This window comes from Muntiacus reevesi, chromosome 6 (genome assembly GCF_963930625.1).
Source record: "Muntiacus reevesi chromosome 6, mMunRee1.1, whole genome shotgun sequence".
In the NCBI taxonomy this organism is placed as follows: domain Eukaryota; kingdom Metazoa; phylum Chordata; class Mammalia; order Artiodactyla; family Cervidae; genus Muntiacus; species Muntiacus reevesi.
The window spans coordinates 62273149-62286706 of NC_089254.1; the positions used below are offsets into that span (position 1 = coordinate 62273149).

At 39.0% G+C, this 13558-nt stretch overlaps 1 protein-coding gene across 1 annotated transcript in view; it reads right to left on the reverse strand.

The window, feature by feature from the left end:
- Positions 1-1434: 1434 nt before the first annotated feature.
- GARS1 (glycyl-tRNA synthetase 1) overlaps positions 1435-13558 on the reverse strand; it is a 42364-nt gene continuing 30240 nt past the window's right edge. Inside the window, exons 11-17 of the mRNA XM_065938603.1 lie at positions 12248-12356; positions 11688-11832; positions 7716-7801; positions 6122-6231; positions 4065-4158; positions 3322-3512; positions 1435-1733 (exon numbers count right to left, since the gene is read on the reverse strand). Coding sequence (XP_065794675.1) covers positions 1608-1733; positions 3322-3512; positions 4065-4158; positions 6122-6231; positions 7716-7801; positions 11688-11832; positions 12248-12356 — 861 coding nt within the window. The 3' untranslated portion in view covers positions 1435-1607. The remainder of the gene's footprint in view (positions 1734-3321; positions 3513-4064; positions 4159-6121; positions 6232-7715; positions 7802-11687; positions 11833-12247; positions 12357-13558) is intronic.

Here is a 13558-nt window from a genome sequence, read left to right on the forward strand (position 1 = left end):
TCGTGCACTGCACCTGGAGGAAAGACCAGAGAAAGCAGGGCTTGTAGAATTCGTGTCCACCATCTAACTCATGACAAATGTGTTTGCCAATGAAAAGTGAAGAGAGCTTTGGTTCCGATCCTTTTATGATCCAAAGTAGATAAATCTACGTGTTTATTTTTCCTATTAAGGAGTTCTTAACAATGCCTGAGGTTGTGGTGATTGACTAGGGAGGTGCTCATTGTGAAAAGTTAAATATTAAGTAGTAAAGACAACTGCCCCCTACACCTCTGTCCCAGCCCCAGTGTGAGAATGCTAGAATACACACCAAGTTAAGAGCTATAAGTGGTGAAAAAAATCCTTAGAAAATAAAAACTCAGTTTATTTAAAAGCTAGTTGCTTCTCACTTAATAATGAATACTTTGAGAAGAATAGGTTAGAAGAGAAGTAAGCATCAGTGAAATGATTTCTTCCCCAGGGGTTTGTTCAAAATCAAGACTCATGCAAAGTCTATTTACTGACTACCTACTGTGTACAGCACTGTGGTAGGCACCATTGGAGAAGAGATAAAGATGAGAGAATCCCAGTGGAATTCTTCAATTGCTCTTCATTCTCAAGACAAGGAAAACATTCTGGATATGGCACATCCCCTCCCTTCTACTGTCGGAGAGGACGATGAGAGGCTAGACAGTCTTAACGCAGCAAATAAAGAGCTGATCAAACTCACATACTTGAATTTTTTCCTAACAAATGAACACGTGTTCTGACTCTACAAAAACATCATAGAAGTGAAGTCCCTCAAAAGCTGAGCCAAAAATTACTAGGCTAAAATCAAGACACTGTGACGGTTGAGAAGTGCTAAGTCAAGACCCTGCAGATGGGATTCCTCTAGCATCAGGAGTTCAGCAAGTTCCAGGGCTATCTGGGAAGCCAAGTACAAGCATGCCTTAGAGTTTAGATGGTTTCTGTCGAGGCACCCCACCTGGACACTCTGAAGAGCAGAGTGTCATCAGCATATTGGGGTTAGCAGCCCTGGCCCCCACCCCAGCAAGTCTCTTCCTTCTCCACTGCTTCTGCAGCCTCCTCCACACCTCGACACCTCCCAGAAGCCAGTCCCCGTACTCAAGAGACTGCTGCCTCTTCAGCACAATGCATCACCTCAGAAAAAAAGAACAGAAAAGGCAAATCCATAGAGACAGAAAAGAGATAAGTGGCTGCTTGGGGCTGCAACACCCCAAGAGATTTCTTTTAGGAGCGATGTAAATGTTCTAAAATTGGATGGCGGTACGGCAGTTGCACAACTCTGTAAATACACTAAAGGTCATCAGTTTGTTTAAGTAAATTTTACGGTCTTATGAATAAAGTCAAGTTTAAGGTGTATTCACTGTTTCACATTAAGTCATGGGTGTCTCCCCAAGGTAGGAAAAATAGAAACGAGAGCATGTAGGTTACAAGTCTGTTCAGAATTCCTTCAACTTTAATCGTGGGAGTAAGATCAGGCAGCCACTGAGGATAAAATGTAGTCCTGGGGAGGAACTGAGATGCTGCTTTTTTTTTTTTTATAAAGTGAACATAATAAGAGTTATTCTTTTATTAGAACAAATGGTCAAAAGTTGCCAAAACTGCTCTCATTCTTCGATTGCTTCTTTTTTCCCAGTTTCTTGACCTTCGAAGACAGGATATCTGGCCTCCACATCCGCCCACATGATGCTGCCATTGGCCAAATCGCGGACAACACTGGGCAGTTCAGAGACCTGGGGTAAAAGAAAAGAGAAGTCCCAGAATCAACCAACTGGATTAGGCTGTCAAAAAAAAAGGATTCACCCTGCACTCAGGAAACAACATAGTCAAGTCCATGTCTACACAGTGACAGGATCCCTCCAAAAACTGGTCCCTACGGTGTGTTTCTAAGTGACTCCCACTGAAGCCTCTTTATCTAGTTATGCTTACCTCCCTCCCAGGCTGGGGTCCTGCTCTTCCTCCACCCCAGAAGCCCTGCCAGCTACCTTGGGTACCCCAATTCCCCACAGAGCCTTTCCTAGTCATTCCAAACCTCCAGGCTACCTGAAGTTACTTCATATGTATTCAATTCAACTCTTAGAACCATGGTCAGTCAAGTAACAGGAGTGAAGGGAGTCAGGAAACTGGAGAGCCCCTAAGGAAGGGGCCAGCTGTTCATCAGCCAGAACCAACGGCGGCCTCCACACAGCAGCAGTTCTCAAACCTGAGTGGCCAACCATAGGAATCATCCGGGAGGCTTGTTTCTTTTTTTAAAGATTTTTTTTTTTTTGATGTGGACCATTTTTAATGTTTTCATTGAATTTGTTATCATGTCATTGCTGTTTTCTGTTTTTGATGTTTTGGCTGTGAGGCATGCGGGATCTGAGCTTTCTGACCAGGGATCAAGCCTGCACCCCTGCACTGGAAGCGCAGGGTCTTCACCCCTGGGCTGCTAGGCAAGTCCCTGGAGGGCTTGTTAAAACAGTTCTGCCCGCCCTCTCTCTCCCTCCAAACCCCAGCTCCATCCCCGTTTCTGACTTAGCAGGTCTGGGGTGGAGATTTCTCTTCTCTAACAAGCTACCAGGTGATGCAGATGCTGCTGGTCCAGGGACCGCACTCTGAGAACCCCTGCCTGACAGGAATATAGGTTCAGAGTAGCCAGATCTGGTACTGTAAAAAGATGAGCCAGAAATCTGTGACCGCTATAGTAGACTGAAAATTCCCTTGGGAAAAAAGCAGACTTTCCCTTCTGTTTTCCACATGACAAACTCTCAGTAACAAGCAGAGCAAATGAAAAGCACTCTGAATACAAACTTGCTCAACATAAACTGGTCAGGCAGCTGTCAAAGAGGTCCCTCCTTCCTTTCCTCGTGTACTTTTCCCATCTCCATTGTTCCCTTCCCATCAAGTAAAATTACTGACATATTATTCACTGTTTTGAATTGATTAGCATGAAGAAGTTTATACATACTCGTGTGTACACTTATATGGAAATATAAAAATAAAACTGTCTAAGCCCCCCAAAGCCTGCCAATAAAACTATGGCAACAACCACTTGCGATCATATTTCTCTTGCTCAAATAAACAATCATAAATGCAAACTGTCAGAGAATGAGCCCAGAGTGATACAAATGGCTGTAAAATATTAGAGAAGTGTTAATGAATATTTTCATAATTAAGCCTAAGGGATTCGGGAAATCTGTGCTCTGTCTGATACAAACTTAATGATTAAAATGAAAAAGACAAAAAGAAGGCATGCATAAACACAACAAAATCGATCTCAGCTCAGAATGAACCAGTACACATTTTTAAGACTACAAATGCCAAAGCGAAGGCAGTCACCTCTGCTCTGATCTGCCGCATGGAGTCTCGGTCCCGCAAAGTGGCTGTGTGAGGGGTTTTGTTCACTGTATCGAAGTCAATGGTTATGCCGAAAGCCACCCCAATCTCGTCAGTCCTGGCATAGCGTCTCCCGATGGATCCCGAGGAATCGTCCACTTTGTGAGAGATGCCGTGCCTGGTCAAGGCTTCCGCTACCCAAAATAAATTCAGTAAATTAAAAATGTCATATGAGCTCAGGAAACTTATAACAGGAGCTAACACAAAAGAGCAAGAAGTTGCAGCTGCAAGAGACAGAAAAATTCCCGAAGCTTAAGCCCTTGCTGGAGCCCAAACCCTCACTCATCTGGGTTTCTCATTCGGCTATAGGGGCACAAGCAGCCAAGGTGAGGAGACTGGTATGGCCCCGAGCAGCTTAGTGGATGCCTCCCATCTCCCAACTCTGAAACGTGTGGGCCACACCAGATGGCCACAAAGATCCCTTCCAGGGCTGTGAGCCCAGTGGCTACAGATTCACAGGGTGGTCACCCTCCACTGAGTATCCCCTGATGATGTGACCGGCCGAGTCAGCAGGAGAAGCAATATGCAATCCGACTCTTGGGTCCTACCCCAACTCATTCAAATGCTAGGAGAAAACACCCCGAGCAAGCATACTCTTTATTCAATACTTTTTTTTTGAGACACTTCCTAAAATTCAGTCTGCCTGATAGTATTCCCATGGAGATTAACCAACTGGATTTACTTACATAATTCCTTGACGAATGGCATGAACTCCTGGTTCTGGCTCAATGGAAGGACGGAACATTTGAATGGAGCTACTACGGCAGGGAAACTGAAGAACTAGATGATTTAAAAAGACATTCAAATGCGTTAGTGTATAAAGATCTAAACATTAACGTCCAAATTTCACTATCGAAATACCGGAAAACAGGGTGTGAAAAAGCACTGCGATAAAACAGACAGCAGGATAACCAGAACTAGAATCAGAAAGATTTGGTTTTCAGCTCAGAATCTGGAACAACTCAGTGAACTCCACCTCTCTGGAACTACTTCTGCTACTCTACTACTGTTCCTCTAGGAACACTCATAATTCCACTCCTCTCCTCCTCCTGTGATAATTCCATTTAATGTGAGAGAGAAGTGGGGAACTGGCTTTAAAGAAAAATGGGTTTTTTTTGTTATCTAACCAGCAATGCTTTTACACCAAATTTATAGGAAAATGGATCGAGGGACTATGTGCTAATAATTTAGAAACATTTTTGGCTTCTTACAGCCTAATCAAATTCCTCTTCATGATGAAATCTCTATGTAATTCATAAAACACTGTAACTTATTCTTGCCTAGCCTTTAAGAAATTTCTATTACACTTTAGTTTAATCTCTATAGAGTCAAAGGAATAGCTGAAAGCTTTTTTAAAAAAACCTTTTCATTAGAAAAATAAGCAGGAAAAGTTTGAAGCAAACTTGGCCTTTAAAAAAGGGCACATTCAGTAAAGTATGATGTCATTCCTCAGGAAGAACCATTCCTTATGTCTACATCTCTGGGGTCCAGGCTCAGGTTCCTGCTATCTGTTAATGAATGAAAAGCCACTCCTTAAATGTCAGGAAATGAAGATGTGACTTTAGGGCAGAGAATAAGAGTAGCTTTATTAGCTGTACATTATCAACAGTTATGTCAAACTTTTAAAAATACTGGTGCCAAGAACTCTTCGGTTCAGTTCAGTTGCTCAGTTGTGTCTGACTCTTTGCAACCCCATGGATTGCAGCATACCAGGCTTCCCTGTCCATCACCAACACCCGGAGCTTGCTCAAGGTCATGTCCATCAAGTTGGTGATGCCATCCAACCAAGAACTAATCAGTTCATCTTTAAGGCTAAATGCCCTAGGAAAAACTACAGAGCTGATGTCCAGCATTGTGTACACACTCAACTTTAGCTGGTCATGCAGGTAAGAATGCTTCTTTCAGTTAATTTGACCTGTACAACCTTTCCTCTCTAGCATTCTTTTTCTGAGTGATCTTCCTGGAAACCTGTAGTTATATATCAAAGGAGTATAATTTCCACAACCACAGATGAGGTTGAGAAAGGTGAAATAAGCCATAATGAAAAGCTGTGTGGAAGACATGGAGCAGTAATTCAAAAGCACTGGAGCCAAAAGAAAACTTGAGGGATGAAGACTTCTTAAAACCATGCAGCGTTAGCTAGGTTTGAATGCTGGGAAAGCCTACACATCACATACTTCTGCTCAATTTATGATCTGTCAATATCCCACAATGAAATCATCTGGGTTTCTTATAAACACACACACACAAAACTAGATCCTGGGATCTCAGACCTAGTGAATCTGTATCTCTGGACTAAAACCTAGGAATTTACATCTTTACCTTCAAAATACCTCAGACAATTTCATGCAGTTCAGGTTCCTTTTAATGCTTTACCAAAATATAAATACAGTTTTTAAGTTTGTCCAAATTCTATAAATCATCTCCTCCTTCCCAATTTTCTAAAAACAAGTATATCCAGAAAGGAGCACTCCTCCCATTGATGCAATACAGACAGCTCTCTCAAAGTAATATGTTGTCTCAGAACTCAGATGCAACTAAAACAATGGCATCTGGAATAACCTATACATTCTAAAGCACAAATGAGATAAGGAAGTGCTTTGCTTTGTAAACAGTTAAGCAAAGGTGTTAATATTCCAGTAAATAATAACTGATTATTTCAGAGTTGTCTTAACATCACTCAGTAAATGTCATTCTCTGACACTGTAAGACAACAAACAGTACACTCTACATGACAACTCACCGTTCTCTGTTCATCTCCCTCTCGAACTTGGAATGTATGTTCAAATACCGTATACATGATCCTGCCCAGGCCAAAAGAGGGTTCAATTACACTCGGAATAACTTCTTCCACTGCAAGAGAAACAGAAATTCAGTAAGGCTCTCTTAAACCCCACGTAATGCACTTCGGGTCCTCTCTAAACAATTCTAATTGGTCCTAAAAATATCTCTATTCTAGACGGATTGTGATTGACCCCGTACAGCCGGACAAAAAAATCAGAACATTCCTAAAAACTATTTCCTGGTAGAAAACATGATGCCTTTAAAGAGAAAACTGGAGAGGAAAACTTTTTTTTTTTTAACCAAATTTAATTGTTTATATAGCATAAAAAATAAAAAACTCTAGAGCTTCTGTAAGACTTTGTTAGAATTAGAAATCCACCACCACAGTCGGCAAATTTAATAAAAACAACTCCTACATATAAGTATCATGTGATTTGTGCTTTATTTTTTATCTTACTATCTAGATGAGAACTCCTCAAGAGTCAGGTTACTGCTATTGTATTTCCAAGGTTCTGGGGTCAGGAGTCCCTTAGAGAAGAGTTTGCTCAGGTACCAGCAGTCAGTCAAAGACCAGGGACCCCACAGCTCTTCCCATGGGTGAAACTATACTTGTGGTATACATAGGAATTGTCTTCATTATTACTCATTATTCAGAAAGGAACCATGGCTAAGCACTATCCACATCTAACTAAACTGACCCTAACCTTGAGAACTTGTTTCAAGAGAAATGAGATAACTGGAACCAAAAACTCACACATGAGAGTAACATTTGAGAAATGGCCAAGGCATTTTCTGCCCATCCTTTGGTGGCATCTGAGCAATGGTGAAGGACAGCTCTAAGCCAGCTGCCAGGATGTGGCTAAAAGGCCTCAGAGCATGAAGAAGGGTTCCTTTGCTCCCTCCTATCACGGCTCCGACTGCTTTTACAGCTCCGTGCAGCCTAGCAACAATGAGGCAAGCCAAAAACAAATGGAAAAGGAGGCCAGCTCGTTCGACGGGCAGTAGTGTCTCAAATACCCACTACTCTCAGTTTCCAGGAGCGTCAATTCAACCAAGAATCCTTCATACCTTCTCCAAAATACTCATTGATCAACTCATAGACTTGTCCTACAAAAAAATAATCATCTCCTTGGCTTTTAAAAAGCATGAACGACCACTAACCTAAATGACTTTTAATAAGTTAATCTGCCAGAAAAGACAGTGTGGATAAGTTCTCTCTTTTGCTTAAAAAATAAAAGAATTTTTCCTTAGAATGAGAGAAAAAAAAAGACGCTTTTAATCAAAGAGATAATCTTCATATGTGTCTCGGTCACAGAAAATATAAAGATGGCATTATAAATTATTTTTCAGTATGAGTACAATTATTATTTTAAAAACAAAACAAAACAAGATAATGCCTTGAACATATTCATCAAATTTAGGGCTATATTAAGGATTCATTTTTTTCTTCAAATTTTCCATAAAATAGTTATGCTATGAAACTTTAAAAAAAAATGCCATTAAACAGTAATGATTTTTGTCTGCTTGTTCCTTAATTATTTTTACAAATTTACCATGTAGTGTTTTCTGGAATCTCTTCACATTGACCATATCTTTTGTCAACTGAAATGTTTTCCCTTCAGTTTCAACAGTAAATTCCCTACAATGAAACAAAGCACATATTAGTGAAAACACGTATGCCCATGCCTTAATTTAAAGGAGTTTTACAGATTGCTAAACCTCTTTTCATTTTAAGTGTAATACAACTTGGTCAACAATCCAGATATAACAACTGAAGTCAAATTTATATTTTTCATAAGGAGTACCAAATTAAATATTATTCTAACAACAGCACCAAACAGTATTTTGGGAGGCACCCAAATATGTAGCTAGTCTCATAAAATTCCACAAGTGACTTAGTGACCAACTCCTTGATTTTGAGATCAAGGTAAAACCAAAGAAAATTTTTTTAAAACTCAGTTATAGAATAATTACAATAAATTTGTCAGAAACAGGTCTGCTGGCAAAAAGACCACTGTTCTCCTTACTGTTCCAACAAATGTAAAAACGACCAACTTGTCATCTTACAGAAAGAATTTTTAAAACTCCCACACTTTTTCCAAACTAAATTTTTTACTTATGCTGATGAAGATCAGCTTAAAAGAAGTTTAAAGATTCTGTTTGATATGTCAATATAAAATATTATCCCCCCCAAATCACTGACTGCTGCATGCTTATATCCTGAGATATGCCCATTCCATTTCAGGTTATAAGAATTCACCTTTATAAAGCACTTCATGTAATATCTGTATTTTAGCTTATGAGGTATTTCATCACATTATGATCAATTTGGATGTGTCTGGTCTCACGAGCAGCTTGGTGCTGAGAAAAGAGAGCCCTCATGTGGTTGTCCTTGGAGCTGTATGGCTGGTACATGGTACACTGCATTCTGGTAGTTTCTAGCAGTGATAATCTCATGCATCATATGAATGATTTTCATTGATTTCTTCCATTTTTGCTATTCTGTCTGGAATTTGTGCATGCATGTATTAAAGACTCCACATAGACAGTATCATATACATTTTCTCCGTGAGCACAGTCTAAGTGTAGGGTATGTAACAGTTATAAAAAAGCTGAAATTAACAAGGAGATAGTTATTATTTAAGAATAATTTTTAAAAAGCTGTCTTGTTTGTACATAAATCTGTTAGTAACCTATGTTAATTTTAATGAGATATGACGTTATTCTAGCATAAACAGACATTAATTCTAGGAGATCAGAAATGTTTTAAAATTTTCCTATTGAAATAGATAATTTTATCTTCAACTTACAAGTGTTCATCTTGCGATAGCTGACAAATACACATATTCATGCACCCACCACGGCCCCAAAAGTTCCCCTGGGCCCCTTCTCTTTTGATCCCCTCCATTCTCACTCAACCATTGAGGTGCTTTCTACTACTCTAAACTAGGTTTGTCTTTCCTAGAGTCTGGCATATCATCTTTTGTGTAAACTTCTTTCACTTAGCCTAATGTCTCTGACAAGGTTTGGCAAACTTTCTGTATAGGGCTAATTATGAAATATTCAGTTATAAAATATTCAGGGTTTGCAGACCGTAAGCAGACTCCCATACTGGATTTTTTTTTTAAACAACTCTTTGAAAATGCCAAGTCATTCTTTGTTGGAGTGATACAAAAAATATGAAAGATGTTCCAAATGTACTTAAAAGTATATACTCTTCAGTTATTAGGTATTCTACAAACAACAAGTAGGATGATTAATAGTGTTTATATCTTCAAACTCCTACCAATTCTTTTTTGTCTACCAATCACTGAGAGGGGTATAAAAATTTCTAACTGTAACTGTGAATTTGTCTAATTTTCCTTTCAGTTCTGTCAAGTTTGCTTTACATATCTTGAGGTGATTTTTAGTGGCATACATGGGTAGAAATGATGTATGTTCTTGATGAATTGATCCCTTTATCATTATGAAATGCAACCTGATAATTTTGCTTGTTAAGCTTCCTTTGATGTTAATAAGTCACTCCACCTTCTTGATCAATGTTTGTGTGGGAAATACTTTTAAAATATTTCTTTTCCCTTTAAACTTACTTGAGCAGAAGCATACCTTGCTTTCTGTGCTTCACAAGAAGCACAAGCTTTGCACTTTTTGGCAAATTGAAGGTTTGTGGCCACCCGGTGTTTGCGCGTCTATCAGCACTACTTCTCCAACCACATCTGCTCACTTTACGTCTCTGAGTCACATTTTGGTAACGTTTGCAATATTTCAAACTTTTTCATTATTATTATGCTTGTTATAGTGATCTATAATCAGTAGAAGACTTTGATGTTACTAAAGAGTTCCACTTGCTGAAGGTTCAGATAGTGGTTAGCATTTTTCAGCAATGAAATATTTCTATACCAAGGTACATTCATTGTTGCTAAAAATATAATGCTATTGCACAAGAGTACATTATAGTGTAAACGTAACTTTTACATGCACTGCGAAACCAAAAAAATTTGTGTCACTCACTTTATTGCGACAAATTTATTGCAGTGATCTGGAACCAAACCCACAGTATCTCTGAAGTATGTCTGTATTAAAACTACAATCGGTTTCCACAATATTTAACTGGGTCTTGAATTTTTTAACCAGTCTGACATGGCTATTAATTTGAGTGTTTGAATCATTATATTTAAAATAACTATCAATACTGTTGAGTTGAAATCTACCATTTTCTGAGTTGTTTTCTATTTGTCTCATCTGTTCTTTGTTCATTTTTCTTCTCCTATCTTTTTCTAGAGCATTTTTTATTATTCTGTTTTAGCGCCCTTATTGTTTCTATTACAGCGCCTTTGGTTTCTGTGTGTCTTACTCAGGCAATCGCTCTAAAGTTGACTACATGTCCTTTTTGATTAAACTTAGCATATGTAACATGTGCACCTTACAAAAGTATACATATTCTTACATATTCCCAATTCTTGGCTCCCATCCTTTGGGCTACTGATAACACAAACGCTATTTCTACACATTACAAATTTCACAATACACTTAATATTTTTCTCTGAACAACCCATTATCTTTTAAAGAAATTCAGAGATGTCATTTTAAATAAATGAAAGAAAATGTCACTCATATCACCCACATAGCCATCACTTCTAGAGCTCTTAGTTTCTTTGGGTAGACCTAAATTTCCACACTTCTGCCTGAAGAACTCCTTTAACAATTCTTGTAGTGTAATTCTGGCTGACAATGTATCCTCTAAGTTTTCTGTCTGAAAATATTTTCTCTTCTTTTTCCTCAAGTTTTTTCAAAAGACATTTTTGGCGGGTATAGGCTTTTGTCTGTAAGAACCTGAGAGGATTTCATTCTACTATATTGTGGCTATGTACACACAATTATCTTTGTGATATCACCTCTACCTAGATGTTCCATTTGGTTTTTTAAAATATGTCATTTGCATTTCCCACCTCGTATGTTCATGTTTTCTCTTATGACCTTGAGCACATGAATACTGTTTTAACATCCTTCTGTATTATTTCCATGATGCTTGTCACTTCTGAGTATTTCTTTTGATTGATTTTTCTCCTTATTTTGGATCTTTTCATGCTTTTTCATATGGCTAGAGATTTTTTATTATTTGCCAGACATAGTAAATTTTACATTGTTTAGTGCTAAATTTTGTTGAATTCCTTTAAAGATTCTTCTCTATGGTTTTTCATTTATACTTACAACAATTACGCTCAGGACTCCAAAACTCAAAAAAAGGGTATTTACTTGAGCGATAGATGTAGTTTCTAATTACCGTGGATAAGTCTCCTCCTTTAAGAAAGTTATTGGGAGGAAAAAAAGATCTTTGTAGTCCACTTCAAGTCTATTTCCAGGTCACAACGCCAAAAATCTCAACAAACAATCCCTTAAAAGTAGCCAAGAGGTGGTACTCACTTGCAAAAATTTCTAAAGAAACTAACCCCTAACTTTCAAAACATGGCAAAGAGAACATAGCTGACTGGAGCCCATGTTAAAGGACACATCTTAAAACTTACCCTTTTTCACTCAGTAGTTTCTCCATTTCTGTAATGTAACACTCATCACAAATGGCAAGGTACTCCATCACCAGCTTCGCATCCTTCTTATACGCCTTACCAATTGCTCCCTTATTGGGTTCAAACTGAACAACATTGACGGTTTTGTATGAAGGGGTCAAGGAATACAAAGCTACAGAACTGCCCCAGGACTTCCAGAAATGATCCTGAGGACAAGCCTTCACCGACTTAAAACAACTACCAGTTTCCTACTGGTATCCAAGATCCTCTTTATGCTGATTTCAAGTGTATGTATGCAGATGCAGGTGTTGGAAACGGCTGAGAAAAGCTGGTCAACATCCTGAAAGATACAGAGCATTTTTCTCTCAAGGACCAAACACAGTGGGCACACGTTAGACTATAGGTAAAGAGAACAAGAAAGAAACAGTGAGATGCATAAAATGATAGGTTTAAATAAAGTGCCAAAACACCTCAGTTTATCCACAGAACAAGGTACAGTCTTGAACTTATCCATTTCCAAGATGTTTACTCTTGAGTTGCAGAAGTGACCAGAAAGGATATGGGCTCTTTCAGAGGTTTCTCAGCTACAAGTGGGACTTTGGTGGCCCTTGCATGACAAGACAGGTCATAACAGGAACGGTCAGCACATCCAACAATCTCGATCCAGCCCTAAGAAGACATAATAAACATCTGTAAATCACACAAGGTTCATTCACAAATGCATGCAGATTATACATACTCACGAATAATTCGATTACAGAATTTCCACTCAACTTTTACAAATGTTTAAAATGGGTACAGTTTTACACATCAAGCAGTAGCAATCTTATAAAATATAATCCACACACGTACACAAAGTAGTCTTTTTATTTTCTGGACAGAATTATTTTGCCACATTGTGAATGTGGGGTAAACTAGTATTTGCTGGGATTTAGCTATGGAAATAAAATGTGAACCTAGACAAAACTTGTATATCTCTATCAAATTTTTGACCAGGAGTCAAAATGAATTTGGTAGAAACCACTAGTAAAACACTCTGTTCCATAAAACAGTTTAGCATTGATGGATTCTGGCATCTACAAGGGGTCACTGATGCAATGGACATGAACTTGGGCAAACTTTGGGAGATGGTGAGGGACAAGGAGGCCTGGCGTGCTGCAGTCCACGGGATCGCAAAGAGTTGGACACGACTGGGAGACCAAACAACAATAGCAACAACAACAAGGGGTCTTAAAAGCAATGCCCCATGGATTCCAAAGGACAACTGTAATGGTTCCCCCCTGCCCATACAATTGTATTGTTAAAACTTTGGCTCAAATCAAAGAATTTACACCTACAGTCATTACTCTCTGTGCACTTTTAAGAACTGCCAAAGAGAAGGGCATGGCTAGTTCAGAAGAGCTCTACAGTAGCAAGTAAATCACAGTCCTGGCCAGAAGTCGACCCCCCCGAATTCCACAGGACACACACAACAGCACACTCCCAGATACTTCCTATCGCCGCTCACATTGAGGACCCAGGGGTCAACCAAGCTCCCTTCTGTGAGTCAGCACAGAACATATGCACCCACAAATCTAAACGTGGTGCTCACCTCAAAAAATGTGGAGAAGGAAAACAACTTTCATAATCTTTTAAAAGCAGGGAAGACAGTCAAGAGGAGGAAGAGTTTTACCAGTCTTTACCATGGAAAACAACAGTCAAGGGTGAGTGACCCAACTAGCCCCTTGAAAATCTCTTGTGGGTTCAGAGATCAACACAGGTGACAAAAAATAAGGTCAACAGTAGCTGCAGGAGGGACGGCAAGGATTCACCAAAGGGATTGGCAATCTGGGAGGAGGAGACACTACAACATCATGGCATTACAATAGAAG